This window comes from Cherax quadricarinatus, chromosome 4 (assembly GCF_038502225.1).
Source record: "Cherax quadricarinatus isolate ZL_2023a chromosome 4, ASM3850222v1, whole genome shotgun sequence".
Classification (NCBI taxonomy): domain Eukaryota; kingdom Metazoa; phylum Arthropoda; class Malacostraca; order Decapoda; family Parastacidae; genus Cherax; species Cherax quadricarinatus.
Genome location: NC_091295.1, coordinates 19,632,354 through 19,650,637, shown reverse-complemented (window position 1 = coordinate 19,650,637; position 18,284 = coordinate 19,632,354). Strand labels below are relative to the sequence as shown.

The window sequence follows — 18,284 nt, the reverse complement described above, 5'->3', positions numbered from 1 at the left end:
ATTTGTCAAAATAAAAAATCTAATCTAATCTAAGCTACTACAGGTCCTCCATCACAAATCCTGCATCATTGGCACCTGTAGTGTGCCGGATTACTGAGTTTGCCGGATTACAGAGTGGTTAGGTTACAATACACTTAATAAAATTAACCAACTTGACTTACACAGTTCATTGAACATCGGCAAAAATCAAACATTTCCGCTACTTTGAGCTCAATTTCAATGTACTTTTTGTCATGAAAGCAATCAAAATCATGTCTATTTTTGTAATATATATTCCATTCTATCAAATGAGTCCAAAAAAATGAGAATACAACCATAAAAACCATACGAAAATATACTGCAAAGAGGTGGCTAATGGCTGAGAAGTTAACTCCCTTATTTATCGTCCATCTTTTTTATTTTTTGTTGTACGTTAAGAAGCATCTTTCCATCATACATTGCCCAAGTTTCAATGAGATAGCCCAACAAACAACAGAGAAAAAAAAAATATTTACAAAAAATCATATATGGCAAGCCATAGCCAGGTACTGGAAATAAGTCACTTTGTCTGACTTTTCTGGGTTATCCTAGGTTCTCTATACATACACTGCTATGTATGATAATCTATGTAACTGTATTTGTGTATACCTGAATAAACTTATTTACTTCTAGTCTGTCAACTGAGTACAAGAAACTGCCCATTCACTTATTTCAACTACCCAATAAAGTGGTCAGAAATTGGCAATTTGGCTGATTTCACACAAATTTCAACAGATGCCAATTTCAAAATAGGATCCAGAATAAACAATGCAGACATTCCTGGCACTAAAATAACATTTTCTCTGTTCATTAGTCACAGCTACATGCCCCTCTTATAGTACTCTTGCTTTTCATTTGGAATTTTTATTCACAAAAAAATAGAAGATTTACTGTTATGCAGACTGCTGCATTATTGTAATAATTGTATAAATAATGTCAAGCCATTCTTGACTCCGTCCATAATAGAATTTAAACTGGCAGGCGGACAGATATTGGACGGTGACGTCATTTGTTTACTCTTGAGCTTCGCTAAAGAATAGAACATTTTCGCTACTGTGAGAGCAATTTCAAGGTACTTTTCATCATGAAAGTAATCAAAATCATATTTATTTCTGTAATATATCTTTCATTCTATCAAATGAGACCGAAAAAATGAGAATATAACCATAACAACCATACAAAAATATACTGCTAAGCGACCGCTAATGGCTGAGAAGTGAACTCCGCTATTTATGGTCTGATTTCTTTCATTTTTGGTGTATGTGAAGAAGTATCTTTCCATCATACATTGCCCAAGTTTGAATAAGATAACCCAACAAACAACTGAGAAAATAATATAATAATAATAATAATAATAATAATAATAATAATAATAATAATAATAATAATAATAATAATAATATCTTTATTTACTACACGTACATGTACAAGGTATACAGGCCTAGCTGACATCAGTGACATACTACTGTATAGAAAGCCGCTTGTTACGCAGAATATTTCAAGAAAATTATGTCAGTGTCCCAGGATAACACCCACACTAGTCGGCTAACACCCAGGTACCCATTTAGTGATCGGTAAACATAGACAACAGGTGTAAAGAAACACGCCTAATGTTTCTACCCTGGCTGGGAATCGAATATTTACCAAAAATCATATATGGCTAACCCAAGCCAGGTACTAAAAATAAGCCACGTTGACTTTTTTTGGGTTATCCTTGGTTCTCTACACATACGCTGCTATGTGTGATAATCTATAGAGAGAAAATAACTTTTTTGTTTCAGGTTTATGGTGCAGTACGAGTGTATATCACAGTTAGCCCTGTGCTACACTCTGTTTTCTCTAATATAAGCCCCCAAGACAGGGATAGGAGAACCTGGACCAATTATGTACCTCTGTAATCTTTTGACTACCGCCCACAGGATGGGTATGGAGTGCATATTAAAATACTTCATACCTCTGTCGAACTCCTCCCTGTTATGCCAAATATTATTCATTCTGGAGTATTTAACATGTTTTATGTTATTTATATTGTTTCTTATGTCATATTAGATCAATTGTGATAGGCAAATAAGCTGTAGTGTTGATATTAGCATAATAATAAAGCATATTCTCCTGCTTCATGAGACTGAGCTCATGGCAACCGACAGTGGCTTCAAAGCCACCTTATCTTTAATGGATAATGTACTGTGTAGGTGCTTTACATAATGAGAAGCATTTCTTTTATTCATTGGAACCATGGCTAGGGCTAAAAGTAAGCAGGTTAAAACAATAAATGGAGAAAAAGAAATTGGAATGACTTATGCAGCAAGTAGCGCCACCAAACAGTACCAGCAAGTTGGTGTGGCGACCCTGGAAATTTTAAATTATGCTAGACAAAATTAGTGCCGAATAACTGATTGCCGGATTTGTGATGGCGGACCTGTACTACAGTATATCTAGAAAAATGCTAAACTACTGTGGGTTATATTCAGCACCACTCAGCAAGGGTGAGAAAAATGGCAGAGGGAGAGGAGTGGAGGTATTGAGTGATGGCCATCAGTAGGAAAGAGGGAAATGACACAGTGTATGTTACAAATTGGTTTAAGTTATGAAATCATACAAGTAGAATTTGCATTAAACCAAATACAGACTAGCACAATATCCCCACAAAATGCAGGCTTAGTTACTAACAGGACAACTGAATACAGTGGTACCTTGACTTATGAGTGCCCCGACTTATGAGTTTTCTGAGTTATGAGCCATCGCTCAGTCGATTTTTTGCTTTGAATTGCAAGCCAAAATCCGAGTTATAAGTGGGCTTCAAATGTGCCACCACTAGTTGGCACAGCAAACGTCATAACAGTGCACATGGTTATCCTGCCATGGAAGCATCTCTCTTGTGTTGTGTTTGCTTCATGGTCCTCAGCATAAATATGATTTGGCGGTTGGGAATTCGCGAATGTGTGAAGCCCGTGAAAGTTGAAAATGCAAATGTTGAGGAAGACCTGTATTTTGTGCCTTCTCTGCAAGAAGGCACGAGGCATTTACGCTGATTTACTTCTGAGATATTTACCCAAAACGTAGGACGATCTCCTGACTCAGGAAAAAATAAGTTCCGAGAAAATCGGTTTTGTTTCAGTGTTTTCCTTATGAAACTTGGGATCTAATGCAGCTAACCTCACAAACACTCAGTTTTCTCTTATAAGACCTCAGAAGAGCAAGAATGGGAAGATATGGTCAGAGCGATAATTATTTATACCTCGGGAGTGGCCGCCACCACTCGTCACATAATATTTTATTCATTCTAGAGTAGTTTCCAGTTTAATGTGTTTATTACGTACCCCATACCTATCCTGTGGGCGGTAGTCAAAAGATTACAGAGGTACATAATGCATCCAGGGACTGGGCTCCAAAGTTTTGATAGATGAGCAAGTTACAAAGGTAATGAACTCCAGGTAGATATGGTCACAATCATGACAAGTTACAAAGGTATTTACAGATTAGAGAGGTACATAATGGGTCCAGGGACTGGGCCCCAAAGATTTGATAGCTGAACAAGGTTCTAGAGTATATGTTTCTATGTGATTTATATTGTTTATTATGTCATATTAGATCAATTGTGATAGATAAATAAACTGTAGAGTTGATATTAGCATTATTTTCTTCTGCCTCCCAAGAGCCAGGAATTCCGCTGGAACGGATTAATGGCACTACAATGGATCAGGGAATACTTGTCAGGAAGACAGCAGCGAGTCATGGTACGTGGTGAGGTGTCAGAGTGGGCGCCTGTGACCAGCGGGGTCCCACAGGGGTCAGTCCTAGGACCAGTGCTGTTTCCGACATTTGTGAACGACATGACGGAAGGAATAGACTCAAAAGTGTCCCTGTTTGCAGATGACATGAAGTTGACGAGAAGAATTCATTCGATTGAAGACCAGGCAGAACTACAAAGGGATCTGGACAGGCTGCAGACCTGGTCCAGCAATTGGCTCCTGGAGTTCAACCCCACCAAGTGCAAAGTCATGAAGATTGGGGAAGGGCAAAGAAGACTGCAGATGGAGTACAGTCTAGGGGGGCAGAGACTACAAACCTCACTCAAGGAAAAAGATCTCCTGAAGCGCACATCAACCAAATAACTGCTGCAGCATATGGACGCCTAGCAAACCTCAGAACAGCATTCCGACATCTTAATAAGGAATCGTTCAGGACCCTGTACACCGTGTACGTAAGGCCCATATTGGAGTGTGTGGCACCAGTTTGGAACCCACACCTAGCCAAGCATGTAAAGAAACTAGAGAAAGTGCAAAAGTGCAAAATAAGCAACCATGGCTCCAAAGAAAGTTCCAAGTAAAGTTCCTGTGGTAAAAAAAAGTGAGAAACACATGGCATTTAAGCGTGAAGTGGTTGATAAATATGAGAGGGGTATGCAGGTGCTGGAACTTGCCAGGATGTATGGGAAAAACAAATCTACCATTACATCCATCCTGGCAAAGAAAGAACAAATCAAGGACACTAATGTTGTGAAAGGAGTAAGTTATATAACGAAACAAAGGTCACTAATAATGGACAAGATGGAGAAGGTGTTGGTATTGTGGATTAAGGAAAACAATTAGTGGGAGATAGTGTTGTGGAATCAATTATTTGTGAGAAGGCAAAGGAGTTATATGAGGATCTTCTACAGAAAACTCCTGGAACAAGTGCTGCTGGTAGTGAATTTAGGGCCAGCAAAGGGTGCTTTGAGAGATTTAACCCCTTCAGGGTCCAAGGCCCAAATCTGAAGTGGTGCCCCAGTGTCCAAGAATTTTCAAAAAAAAAAAATTTTATTTTTTCTTATGAAATGGTAGAGAATCTTTTTGTGAAGGTAATAAAACAAAAAGTACGAAATTTGATGGAAAATTGACAAAATTATGCTCTCGCGAATTTTGATGTGTCAGCGATATTTACGAATCGGCGATTTTGCAGACTTTGACTCCCATTTTAGGCCAATTACATTACTCCAGTCGACCAAATTCTTAGCTATTTCACTAGTATTACTTCTATTCTATCGATTGAGCACAAGAAATCGCCAAGTCAACTGTTTCAACTACAAATTAAAGTGATCGGAAATTGTTAATTTGGCCAATTTAACACACAGTTCAAAATATTCCAATTTCAAAATAGGGTCCAGAATAAACAATGTAGGTATTCCTGGAACTAAACTAACATTTCCTCTGTTCATTAGTTACGTTTTGAGGCTTTACAAATAAATTCCATTTTTATTTTTTATTCACATAATGAATTTTTATTCACACCAAAAAATAGAAGATTTACTGTTATGCAATACTGTAATAATTGTATAAATATCATCACCATATTTGTGAATGCATATTAGACCCACCAGCTGGCGTGTATTAGACGTGTGAGGTCGTTTGTTTACTCTTGAATATCGGCAAAAATTTAACATTTCTGCTACTTTGAGCTCAGTTTCAAGCCATTTCCAGTGCGAAAACCAATCAAAATCATCTCTATTTCTGTAATATGTCTTCCATTCTATCAAATGAGACCAACAAATCGCAAATACAACTATAAAAAACATACGAAAAAACACTGCAAAGTCGCTGTTTTAATCGAAAAATAATGATTTCAGTTTTTTTTCTCTCACTATACACAGCATGCTGCAGGATCTGTTTTATGTGGCGCACACATACCACATAGATGTATTCTCTCATATCTAGGCCCAAATGTACCACTCACAGTTTATCAGAGTGAGCTGAGCTCATGACGTAGATCTACGGTTTGGACCCTGAACGTAAAGCCGTAGATCTACGGGACGGACCCTCAAAGGGTTAAGAAGCATAGTGGCATACACAGTGTTGTAAGGCATAGAGAGGCTGCAAGTTCTGACAAAAAAGCGGCTGAAAAGTACGTACAGGAGTTCAGGGATTATGTAAAGGCTGAACAATTAACCCTTTCAGGGTCGAGACACCCTCTCCTAAACTCGTTCTCAGGGTCAAAAATTTTTCGGAAAAAAAAATTATTTTTTCTTGTGAAATGATAGAGAATCTTTTCCCCATCATAATGACACCAAAAGTATGAAATTTGATGGAAAACTTACGGAACTATGCTCTCGCAAAGTTAGCGGTCTCGATGATGTTTACGCATCGGCGATTTTGCCCAATTTGAGCCCTATTTTTGGCCAATTCCAGTGTACTAGCCACCAAAAATCATATCTATTTCGCTAGAACTCCATTTTGTCTATGAAATGAGTACAAGAAATTACCCATTTACCGGTTTCAGCTATCCAATAAAGTGGTCAGAAATTGGCTATTTTTGCCAATTTCACATAAATTTCAGAAGATGCCAATTTCCAAATATGGTCCAGAATAAACAAGACAGACATTCTTTGCACTAAAATAACATTTTCTCTGTTCATTAGTCACATCCCCAGGCCCCTCTTACATCTCTTTTGCTTTCCACTTTGAATTTTTATTCTCACAAAAAACAGTAGATTTACTGTTATGCAGACTACTGCATTAGTGTATAAATGGTGTAGAAATGGTAAAAATAATATCAGCGCACTTGTGAAAGAATATTAGACTCACCAGTTGATGTGGATTGGACGCCTGGCATGATTTGTTTACTTTTGAACTTTGGTAAAAATCGAACATTTCTGCTACCCTGAGCTCAATTTCAATGCACTTTTCATTATGAAACCAAACAAAATCATCTCAATTTCTGTAATATGTCTTCCATTCTATAAAATGAGACCAGGAAAACTAAAATACAACCATAAATACCATATGAAAATACACTGCAAAGTCGCTGTTTTAAACCAAAAACACGATCGGAGTTTTTTTTTTTCTTAATATGCACTGTGTGCTGCAGGATTTTTTTATACTGTGCACACTGACCACATAGACCCATTCTTTCATATTTAGGCCTACCGGCTTTCTCTCACTAGATTTGAAGGCGCTAGAATTTAGGCATTCTAGTACGTCAATAACCCTGGTGCATAAGCCGTACTAGTACGTCGGAAACCCTGAAAGGGTTAAAACCCCAACAAGTGTTCAATTGTGACGAAACAGGCCTGTTTTGGAAGAAAATGCCAAACAGGACCTACGTCACGCAGGAGGAAAAGGCACTGCCAGGACACAAGCCTATGAAAGACAGCTTACTCTTTTGTTGTGTGTTAATGCTAGTGTGGATTTTAAAGTGAAGCCTTTATTGCTGTATCACTCAGAAAATCCCAGAGTGTTCAAGAAAAGCAATGTCATCAAGAATAGACTGCATGTCATGTGGAAAGCTATTCAAAAGGCATGGCTCACAAGGCAAATTTTCAGAGAGTGGGTTAATGATGTGTTTAGCCCAAGTGTGAAAAAAATACCTCCTGGAAAAGAAATTGCCACTCAAGTGCCTCCTGGTACTGGACAATGCTCCTGCATATCCTTCTGACTTGGAAGACCAAGTGTTTAGGGACTTCAATTTCATCACAGTGAAGTTCTTGCCTCCTAACACTACTCCTCTCCTCCAGCCCATGGACCAGCAGGTCATTTCTAACTTCAAAAAACTCTACACAAAAGCAATGTTTGAAAAGTGCTTTGAAGTGACCTCTGACACTCAGTTGACCCTAAGAGAGTTCTGGAAAGATCACTTCACTATACTCAATTGCATAAGCTTTATAGGTAAGGCTTGGGAGGGAGTGACTTCCAGGACTTTTGAACTCTGCTTGGAGAAAATTGTGGCCAGGTTGTGTCCAAGAGAGGGATTTTGAAGGGTTTGAGGCTGAGCCTGACCCTGTGGACTCTATTGTGGCACTGGGGAAGTCCCTGGGATTGGAAGCGAGTGGCAAGGATGTGGAAGAGTTGGTGGAGGATCACAGGGAAGAGCTAACCACTGAAGAGCTGACAGAGCTTCCACTCGAACAGCAACAGACTGCAGCTGAGGAACTTGCTTCAGAGGAGGAGGAAGAGGGAGTGAAGGAGGTGCCTTCTTCAGAGATTAAAGAGGTGTGTGCAATGTGGACTAGGGTGAAAGCTTTTGTAGAGAAACACCACCATGACCAACCTGAAACAAGCCATATCTGCAACATGTTCAAGTGACAAAACCCTGTCCCACTTCAGGAAAATCTTAAAGACGCCAGAAACAGACTTCTATGGACAGATTTGTTGTGCGACAGGGGTCCAGTGACTCTAAAGCTGGTCCTAGTGGCATTAAAAGACAAAGAAGGCAAGTAACCTCAGAGAAGGCTTTGATACCTAAAGTCTTTATGGAGGGGGATTCCCCTTCCAAACACTAACTCCTCCCTCTTTCCTCCTCCCTATCTTCCAGAAGCCAGCATTAGCCTTCAATAAAGGTATGAAATACTTATACTGTATAATTGTTAAAAAAATTATTTTTTTTTATGTGAATATTTTTGTCTGGAACAGATTAATTGTATTTCCATTAATTCTTATGGGAAATATTACAGTGGACCCCCGCATAACGATGGCATCGCATAGCGATTTTTCCGCATAACGATTACTTTTATCGCAAAATTTTTGCCCCGCATACCGATTAAAAACCCGCATACCGATTTTCGTCCGAGACGCGTCCAATGTGCCCTCACATGTGCCGGCCGTCCCATTGTTTACCAGCCAGCCTCCGCGGTAACATCCAAGCATACACTCGGAATATTTCGTATTATTACAGTGTTTTCGGTGCTGTTTGTGGAAAATAAGTGACCATGGGCCCCAAGAAAGCTTCTAGTGCCAACCCTGTGGTAAAAAGGGTGGGAATTAGTATGGAAATTAAGAAAGATTTTGAAGGGTTTGGGGCTAACCCTGAGAAGCCTATGCCAGTTGTGGAATCCATTGTGCCTACTTCAAAGATTAAGGAAATGTGTGCAGAGTGGGTTGAACTGCAAACCTTTATAGATGAAAATCACCCTGACACAGCTGTTGCAAGCCGTGCTTGTGACTATTTCAATGACAATGTTATGGCCCATTTTAGGAAAGTCTTGAAGGAACGGGAGGTACAGAGCTCTATGGACAGATTTGTTGTGCGACAGAGGTCCAGTGACTCTCAAGCTGGTCCTAGTGGCATTAAAAGAAGAAGGGAAGTAACCCCAGAAAAGGACTTGCTACCTCAAGTCCTAATGGAAGGGGATTCCCCTTCTAAACAGTAAGAAGATAATGCTCTCCCCTCCTCCCATCCCATCAATCATCACCAGATCTTCAATAAAAGTAAGTGTCATGTAATTGTGCATGCCTTTTTCAGTTTGTGTGTATTAAAATTAACATTTCATGTGGTAAAAAAAAAATTTTTTTCATACTTTTGGGCGTCTTGCACGGATTAATTTTATTTCCATTATTTCTTATGGGGAAAATTCATTCGCATAACGATTATTTCGCATAACGATGAGCCCTCTTGCACGGATTAAAATCGTTAACCGGGGGTCCACTGTATTTCAGTTTTCGGCCATTTCAGTCTTAGGCCGAGCTTCTGGAACGGATTACAGCCTATAACCAAGGGTCCACTGTAATACAAAATGTATTGTATGAGCGCGTGGGACCGTCCTCACTGGCTGATAAACAATGGTACATTAGCTGTAAATGGTGTGTCGGGCTGCTTGGGCCGCATGAACACTTTCGCGATGAATGACTATTACCAAGTTCAATGACGATCACTGAGCCAAAATTTCGACAAAAAAAATTACTAATTCCGAATATTACAAAATCCGACGACTACGAAATCCGGGGGTCCACTGTACCATATATTATTCCATGTGAGTACATAGAGGCTGAACAATTCAAACCCCAACAAGTGTTCAATTGTGATGAAACAGGCCTCTTTTGGAAGAAAATGCCAAGGAGGACCTACATCACGCAGGAGGAAAAGGCACTACCAGGACACAAGCCTATGAAAGACAGGCTAACTCTCATGTTCTGTAGTAATGCTAGTGGGGATTTCAAAGTGAAGCCTTTACTGGTGTATCACTCTGAAATCCCAGAGTGTTCAAGAAAAACAGTGTCGCCAAGAGTAAATTGTGTGTGATGTGGAAGGTAAACAGTAAGGCATGGGTCACAAGGGACATTTTCCTTCATTGGTTCAATGAAGATTTGGCTCCAGTGTGAAGAAATACCTCCTGGAAAATAAACTGGAACTCAAGTGCCTCCTGGTAATGGACAATGCTCCTCCTCATTCTCCAGACTTGGAAGAGCAAATGGTGAAGGAGTTTCATTTCATCACAGTGAAGTTCTTGCCCCCTAATACCACTCCTCTCCTCCAGCCCATGGACCAGCAGGTCATTTCAAACTTCAAAACACTGTACACCAAAGCAGTGTTTCAAAAGTGCTTTGAAGTGACCTCAGACACTGAAATAACTCTAAGAGAGTTCTGGAAAATCACTTCAATATCCTCCATTGCATTAACCTTATAGGTAAGGCTTGGGAGGGAATGACTTCCAAGACTTTGAACTCTGCTTGGAGAAAATTGTGGCCAGAATGTGTCCAAGAGGAGGAATTTGAAGGGTTTAGGGCTGACCCTGATGAGCCTATGCCAGTTGTGGAAAGTAAGAACATAAGAAGGAACATTGCAACAGGCCTACTGACCCATGCGGAGCAGGTCCATGTCCTCCCCCCCTGATTAGCCCAATGACCTACCCAGTCTGGTCACCTCCACTCAAGGATGGAGCATGGCACCAGACCCAGCAGCACAAGCTAGTCAGGTCCAACTCACACCCACCCACACCCACTCATGTATTTATCTAACCTATTTTTAAAACTACACAACGTTTTAGCCTCAATAGCTGTACTCGGGAGTTTGTTCCACTGATCCATGACTCTATTACCAAACCAGTGCTTTCCTATATCCTTCCTGAATCTGAATTTTTCTAACTTGAAACCATCGTTGCGAGTCCTGTCTTGGCTGGAAATTTTCAGCACACTATTTACATCCCCTTTATTTATTCTTGTTTTCCATTTATGCACCTCGATCATATCCACCCTAATTCTATGCCTTTTGAGTGAGTGCAGATTCAGGGCCCTCAGTCTATCCTCATAGGGAAGATTTCTGATACATGGGATCATCTTTGTCATCCTCCTCTGTACGTTTTCCAGAGCATTTATATCCATTCTGTAATACGGTGACCAGAACTGAGCAGCATAGTCTAAATGAGGCCTAACCAAGGATATACAGAGTTGAAGAACAACCTGAGGACTTCTATTATTTATGCTTCTAGATATGAAGCCAAGAATTCTGTTAGCTTTATTGCGAACACTAATACACTGTTGTCCTGGTTTTAGATTACTGCTAACCAGAACTCCTAAATCCTTTTTGCAATCAGTAGTATTAAGATCTACATTATTTAGTTTATATGTGGCATGGTTATTTAACTGTCCAACATTTAGAACTTGGCATTTGTCAATATTAAACTGCATCTGCCACTTTTCGACCATTGCATCAGTCTATTCAAATCATCCTGGAGTGCTCTAGTGTCCTCATTAGAATGAACTGGACGGCCTATTTTGGTGTCATCAGCAAATTTGCTTATGTCGCTATTTATTCCCTCATCTATGTCGTTTATGTAAATTGTGAACAACAATGGGCCCAACACTGACCCCTGAGGAATACCGCTTGTGACGTGTCCCCATTCTGATTTCTCCCCATTTATGCACTCTCTCTGCTGTCTATTTGTCAGCCATGCCTCTACCCAGGAAAAAATTTCTCCTCCTATTCCATGTGCCTTAAGTTTCCTCAATAGCCTCTGGTGTGGAGCTCTATCGAAAGCCTTACTGAAGTCCATATACACAATATCATATTCATTACCATGATCTACCTCCTCAAACACTTTAGTGAAAAAAGTTAGTAAATTAGTAAGACAGGAACGCCCCTTTGTAAAACTGTGTTGAGATTCATTAATCAGTCTGTGCCTGTCAAGATGGCTACGAATTGCTTGGGCAATTATTGATTCCATAAATTTTTCCCACTATGTAGGTCAGGCTTACTGGCTATAGTTTGAAGCCAAGGACCTGTCACCTGCCTTGTAAATAGGTATTACATTTGCCATTTTCCACTTATCAGGCACAATGCCAGTTTGTAGTGATATGTTAAAAAGATTAGCCAAAGGTATGCTAAGTTCCTCTTTACATTCCTTTAACACCCTTGCAAACAGTTCATCAGGGCCTGGGGATTTGTTAGGTTTTAGTTTCTCTACTTGTCTGAGGACCATGTCACTAGTTACCGCAATCATACATAGTTTATTATCATCTTGTTCTACATAATCTATTATTTCAGGAATATCGCTAGTATTTACCTGGGTAAAAACTGAGAGGAAGTAGGTATTGAGAATTTCACACATGTCCTTATCAATGTCAGTGATCTGACCAGAGTTACTCTTAAGTGGGCCAATCTTGTCCCTAATCTTACTTATGTATACCTGAACCCTTTTGGGTTAATCTTTGAATCCTTTGCGAGATTAGCCTCATAATCCCTTTTTGCTTTTCTTATTCCTTTCTTTATTTCTCTCTTTAACTGAATATACTGATTTCTTAACTGCCCATCCCCTCTTTTGATATGCCTATATATGCCTCTCTTTTGACCAATAAGTTGTTTTAATCTATTGTTCATCCATTTGGGATCATTTCTGTTAGATCTAATTTCCCTACTAGGAACAAAAGTTGTCTGGGCAGCTAGAATTATGCTCTGAAAAATGTCATATTGGCAACCAAGATCACCTACCTGACCCATAGTCAGGACATCCCAATTTAGCCCACCCAGGTAATTTTTCAGTCCCATGAAGTCGGCCAAGCGAAAATCGGGGACAGAGATTTGATTGCAGTTATCTGGGTAATTCCATGATACTATATTGAAACTAAGTGATTTGTGATCACTTTCCCCAAGCTCATCATTAACCTCAAGATTATCAATTAGTGAATCTTTGTTGGCAAGAACCAAGTCAAGCAGATTGTTTCCTCTAGTTGGTTCTGTCACAACCTGTTCTAAAAAGCAATCCTGATTCGTATCAGGAAAGTCACTAGACTCAAGATTTCCTGTCATATTGTTCCAATCAATTTGTCTAAAGTTAAAATCTCCCATTATCACAACATTTTCATATCTAGATGCCTTATGAATTTCGTCCCATAACAGCTTACTGCACTCCCTATCAGGGTTTGGGGCCTATAAATCACACCCAAAATTAATTTGTCACGTCCCTCGAGAAACTGTAGCCAAACAGATTCTGTGTTCTATGTTTCTAATCTTATATCATGTCTAAGACAACAATTTAAATTTTCTCTGACATACATCGCCACTCCACCACCCTTCCTGGTGACCCTATCAGTGTGGAATAGTTTATAACCCTATATGTTGCATTCAGAAGGCATTTCACTATCTTTCAGGTTGAACCAGGTCTCTGTTATACCAATAATATCTATATTACCTACACTTGCAAGTAATCTTAGCTCATCTATCTTATTTCTTAGACTCCTACTATTTGTATAGTAAACCTTAAGGGAGCTAGTCACTCGTTGCCCTCTGCTATCTCTCTTTGTCTGTTGATCAATTGATTTGCCATTACTAGCAACTTTATTTTGAATATTGTCTTTTAAACATATCCCTGAGGTATCCCGGTAATAACTGCTGTTTTTAACCCTAATACTGCAGCCTGATTGTTTCCCAGAAACACCCATACCTCTATAATCTATCAGTTTAAATTCCTAGACAAGTCATCAATTACCCTCTCAATTGAATTGGCTAATGCAATCACTCCATCCCCAGAGAGATGAACCCCATCCCTTGCATACATATCATGTTTGCCAAAGAATAGGTCCCAGTTATCAATGAAAGGGATTGCAAGTTCCTTGCACTACCTGTCTAGCCAGCAATTTATACCAATTGCCCTAGACATCCATTCATTGCCCACTCCCTTTCTAGGCAAGATGCTACATATGACTGGGATCCCTCCCTTAGACCCAACTACTTCTATGGCTAACCTGTACTTATCCAGCAGCTCCTCTCTCCTGCCCTTCCCACTGTCATTACCCCCAGCACTAAGACAGATAATGGGCTTGTTCCCATTACCTGCAATAATATTATCCAACCTGCTGACTATGTCACCAACACCAGCTCCAGGAAGGCACACTCTCTGTCTGACCTTTCTGTCTATTACAAAATGCATGGTCCATATATATCTTATCAGAGAAGCCTGTAGCTGGAATGAAGCATCATTTTGTACACAAAAAGAATGAGATAAATATGACTGACTGACTTACTGACTGACTTGACTGACTGAATGACTTGACTGACTGAATGATTTGACTGACTGAATGACTTGACTGACTGAATGACTTACTGACTGACTTGACTGAATGACTTGACTGACTGAATGACTTGATTGACTTACTGAATGACTTCATTACCAGTATCTCTACCATCCACCTCAGCCCAGTAGGACCACAGCATAACTCTCCACTCTCTTCACAATCATCCACAAACACCAGCACCCACAATTTAAGCTAAGAAATACTATTATTTCTGTTGCATTTGTAACCTTATGCAGTAAAAACAACATAATACATCACGACAATGAACTACAATTACATATTCACTTTTATTTTTGTAAGATCTGTTGGTCTAAAAAAAAGTTGTTCGGCTTTTTGGGGGCTCGCAGGAATGTAACCCTATTTTTCCCATAAGTTCTTTAGTTTGTCTAGCACAGTTTTGTGTAACACGGCATTTTCAGGAACGTAACTTGTGTTAAACGACGGTCTACTGAATATAAATAAGAAAACGAGTTTTAGGGATCTGAGCATACAGCAGACTTGCATAACTGTGTTGACAGAAGTAAATGGAGGCAAGTGACTTTTAATGGAATGCTGTTGGAGTGTTAGCAAGGTAACTTTTATGAAGGGATTCAGGGAAACCGGTTAGCTGGAGTTGTGGAAGTAGGAAGGATAGTGCCTGCACTATGAAGGAGGGGTGGAAATGTTGCAGATGGATTGTTATGTCAGCACACTTCTGGTAAGCCAGTAATTGAATGAAAGATGGTTTCTTTGGATCACCCTGCCTTGGTGGGAAACAGCCACTGAGGTAAAAACACTGGAACACTACCTGTTCTCCTTGTTTGATAGTTGCTTTTGCAGAATAATTTCTAGATACTACACAAGTTAAGCTCGCTGTCTGTAGATGCTTCAAAAGGGGTGGTCGTAGGATCTGTAGCACCATCTTCCCACCTCTCTGGCGACCAGACAAGCTGTTTGTAAAAAAAACAGTAATTTAGGAAAGAGATAAAATTATTACTCTTTAATTCAATTATTATTTAACAGGTACTAAAACTGATTTGTCTGAGGATTTAAATGTATTAAAATCATGCCAAATCTTTGTAACCTGAACCTAGGTTGGTCTCAAGAGAAAGATCACAGGCATTCAATTTTGTATACATGGCACCAAGATTTGTAGTACAAACTATGAAGGCAGTTCATAACCAAATAATAAAAATTAAATAAAATTTTGACAATAAAACTTATACAAAAAGTTCACAAAGAATTAGTTTGTTAGGGTATTTTGTGCTGTTTTAGAATTTGCTAGAAACAGTAACCGACTATACTCTCATTAATAGCATTTTGTTGAACAAATCTTGACATTGATCTTAGCCCTTTGAGGGTTTCGGCCGTACTAGTATGACTTACGACCAAGGGTTTTTGACGTACTAGTACGCCTAAATTCTAGCGCCCTCAAATCTAGTGGGAGAAAGCTGGTAGGCCTACATATGAAAGAATGGGTCTATATGGTCAGTGTGCGCAGTATAAAAAAAATCTTGCAGCACACAATGCATAATGAGAAAAAAAAAACTTTGACCATGTTTTTTGGAATAAAACAGCGACTTTGCACTGTATTTTTGAATGATATTTATTGTTGTATTCTAGTTTTCTTGGTTTCATTTTATAGAATGGAAGACATATTACAAAAATTGAGATGATTTTGACTGGTTTTACAATGAAAAGTACCTTGAAATTGAGCTCAAATTAGCAGAAATGTTCGATTTTTACCAAAGTTCAAAAGTAAACAAATCATGCCAAGCGTCCAATACACATCAACTGGTGAGTCTAATATTCTTTCACAAGTGTGCTGATATTATTTATACCGTTTCTACACTAATTCAGCAGTCTGCATAACAGTAAATCTTCTATTTTTTGTAAGAATAAAAATTGAAAGTGGAAAGCCAAAGAAATAAAAGAGGGGCCTGGGGATGTGACTAACAAACAGAGGAAATGTTATTTTAGTGCCAGGAATGTCTTTCTTGTTTATTCTGGACCCTATTTGGAAATTGGCATCTTTTGAAATTTGTGTGAAATTGGAAAAATTGCTAAATTCTGACCACTGTATTGGATAGTTGAAATCAGTAAATGGGTGGTTTCTTGTACTCATTCAATAGAAAAAATGGAGTTCTAGAGAAATAGTTATGATTTTTGTCTACTAGTACACTGGAATTGGCCGAAAATAGGGCTCAAAGTGGGCAAAATTGCCGATGCGTAAACATCGTCGACACCGCTAACTTTGCGAAAGCATAATTCCATAAGTTTTCCATCAAATTTCATACTTTTGGTGTCATTATGATCGGGAAAAGATTCTCTATCTTTTCATAAGAAAAAATAATTTTTTTTTTTTAATTTGGCCAACCCTGAGAGCAAGTCTCGGAGAGGGCCTGTCAACCCTCAAAGGGTTAATATTAACCTTTTAACTGTGTCCAATATACACCTACCATCCGACTTACGACCTGCTCGACTTATGACCACTTCACTTACGACCGTGTTTTTTGTGCCAAATTTCTCGGAAATAAACAACTATTTGTGTTGTACACAGTGTTTATCCTAAACCTTACAGTATAAAATACAGTACTAACAGCATACAAAGTAAAGTAAAACATGAAATACCAAAATAAAACAATAAAATAAAGTCATTACAAAAATGTTTTGTTGATATTCAGTAGTAAAGTTCGACTTACGACCATTTCGACTTACGACCGGTTTCTCGGAACCGAACTCGGTCGTAAGTTGGATGGTAGGTGTACTAGTACACAGGTGATGACTGTGTCTCCAACATACTATTATGCTCAAATTTTTGTGACTGCAAGTGCAAACTTGCCAATATTTCTTTACCTCAGCTCAACTGTTTGGGTCTTCTACAACCTCATCATCCCTCTGAAAAAAAAATTTAAGACCAGACAGGTCCACACAGTGCATCAAGGGGGTAACACTGTCAAATTAGCATAAGTCAACAATGAAACCAGGAGCTGCTGTTCCACCACCAGCTTCCCTACCAGCAAACAGGGTGTGGAGCTGCAGAAAGATGCCTTATTCATTCCAGATTTATTACAATTTCATGATACAGGTCCTCCATCACAAATCCGGCATCATTGGGACCTGTAGTGTGCCGGATTACTGAATTTGCCGAAGTACAGAGTGGTTAGGTTAGAATACACTTAATAAAATTAACCAACTTGACTTACACAGTTCACTGAACATCGGCAAAAATTGAACATTTCCGCTACTTTGAGCTCAATTTCAATGTACAGTGGACCCCCGCTTAACGATCACCTCCAAATGCGACCAATTATGTAAGTGTATTTATGTAAGTGCGTTTGTACGTGTATGTTTGGGGGTCTGAAATGGACTAATCTACTTCACAATATTCCTTATGGGAAAAAATTCGGTCAGTACTGGCACCTGAACATACTACTGGAATGAAAAAAGTTCGTTAACCGGGGGTCCACTGTACTTTTCATTATGAAAGCAATCAAAATCATGTCAATTTCTGTAATATATCTTCCATTCTATCAAATGAGTCCAAAAAAATGAGAATACAACCATAAAAACCATACGAAAATATACTGCAAAGAGGTGGCTAATGGCTGAGAAGTTAACTCCCTTATTTATCGTCCATCTTTTTTATTTTTGTTGTACGTTAAGAAGCATCTTTCCATCATACATTGCCCAAGTTTCAATGAGATAGCCCAACAAACAACAGAGAAAAAAAAATATTTACCAAAAATTATATATGGCAAGCCCAAGCCAGGTACTGGAAATAAGTCACTTTGTCTGACTTTTCTGGGTTATCCTAGGTTCTCTATATGTACATACACTGCTATGTATGATAATCTATGTAACTGTATTTGTGTATACCTGAATAAACTTATTTACTTCTAGTCTGTCAACTGAGTACAAGAAACCGCCCATTCACTTATTTCAACTACCCAATAAAGTGGTCAGAAATTGGCAATTTGGCCGATTTCACACAAATTTCAACAGATGCCAATTTCAAAATAGGATACA

The 18,284-nt window shown here is 39.0% G+C and overlaps 1 protein-coding gene across 5 annotated transcripts in view; it reads right to left on the bottom strand.

The window, feature by feature from the left end:
- Window positions 1–18,284, bottom strand: part of PheRS-m (Phenylalanyl-tRNA synthetase, mitochondrial) — a 160,223-nt gene that overhangs the window by 130,270 nt on the left and 11,669 nt on the right. For 4 of the 5 annotated variants that reach the window (XM_070095063.1, XM_070095065.1, XM_070095078.1 and 1 more), the window contains exon 2: window positions 15,064–15,205. In XM_070095063.1, the coding sequence (XP_069951164.1) occupies window positions 15,064–15,177 (114 nt within the window). In that variant the 5' untranslated portion in view covers window positions 15,178–15,205. Of the gene's footprint in view, window positions 1–15,063; window positions 15,206–17,272; window positions 17,295–18,284 lie in introns of those variants that run through there. The other variant, XM_070095074.1, reaches the window with a different exon arrangement.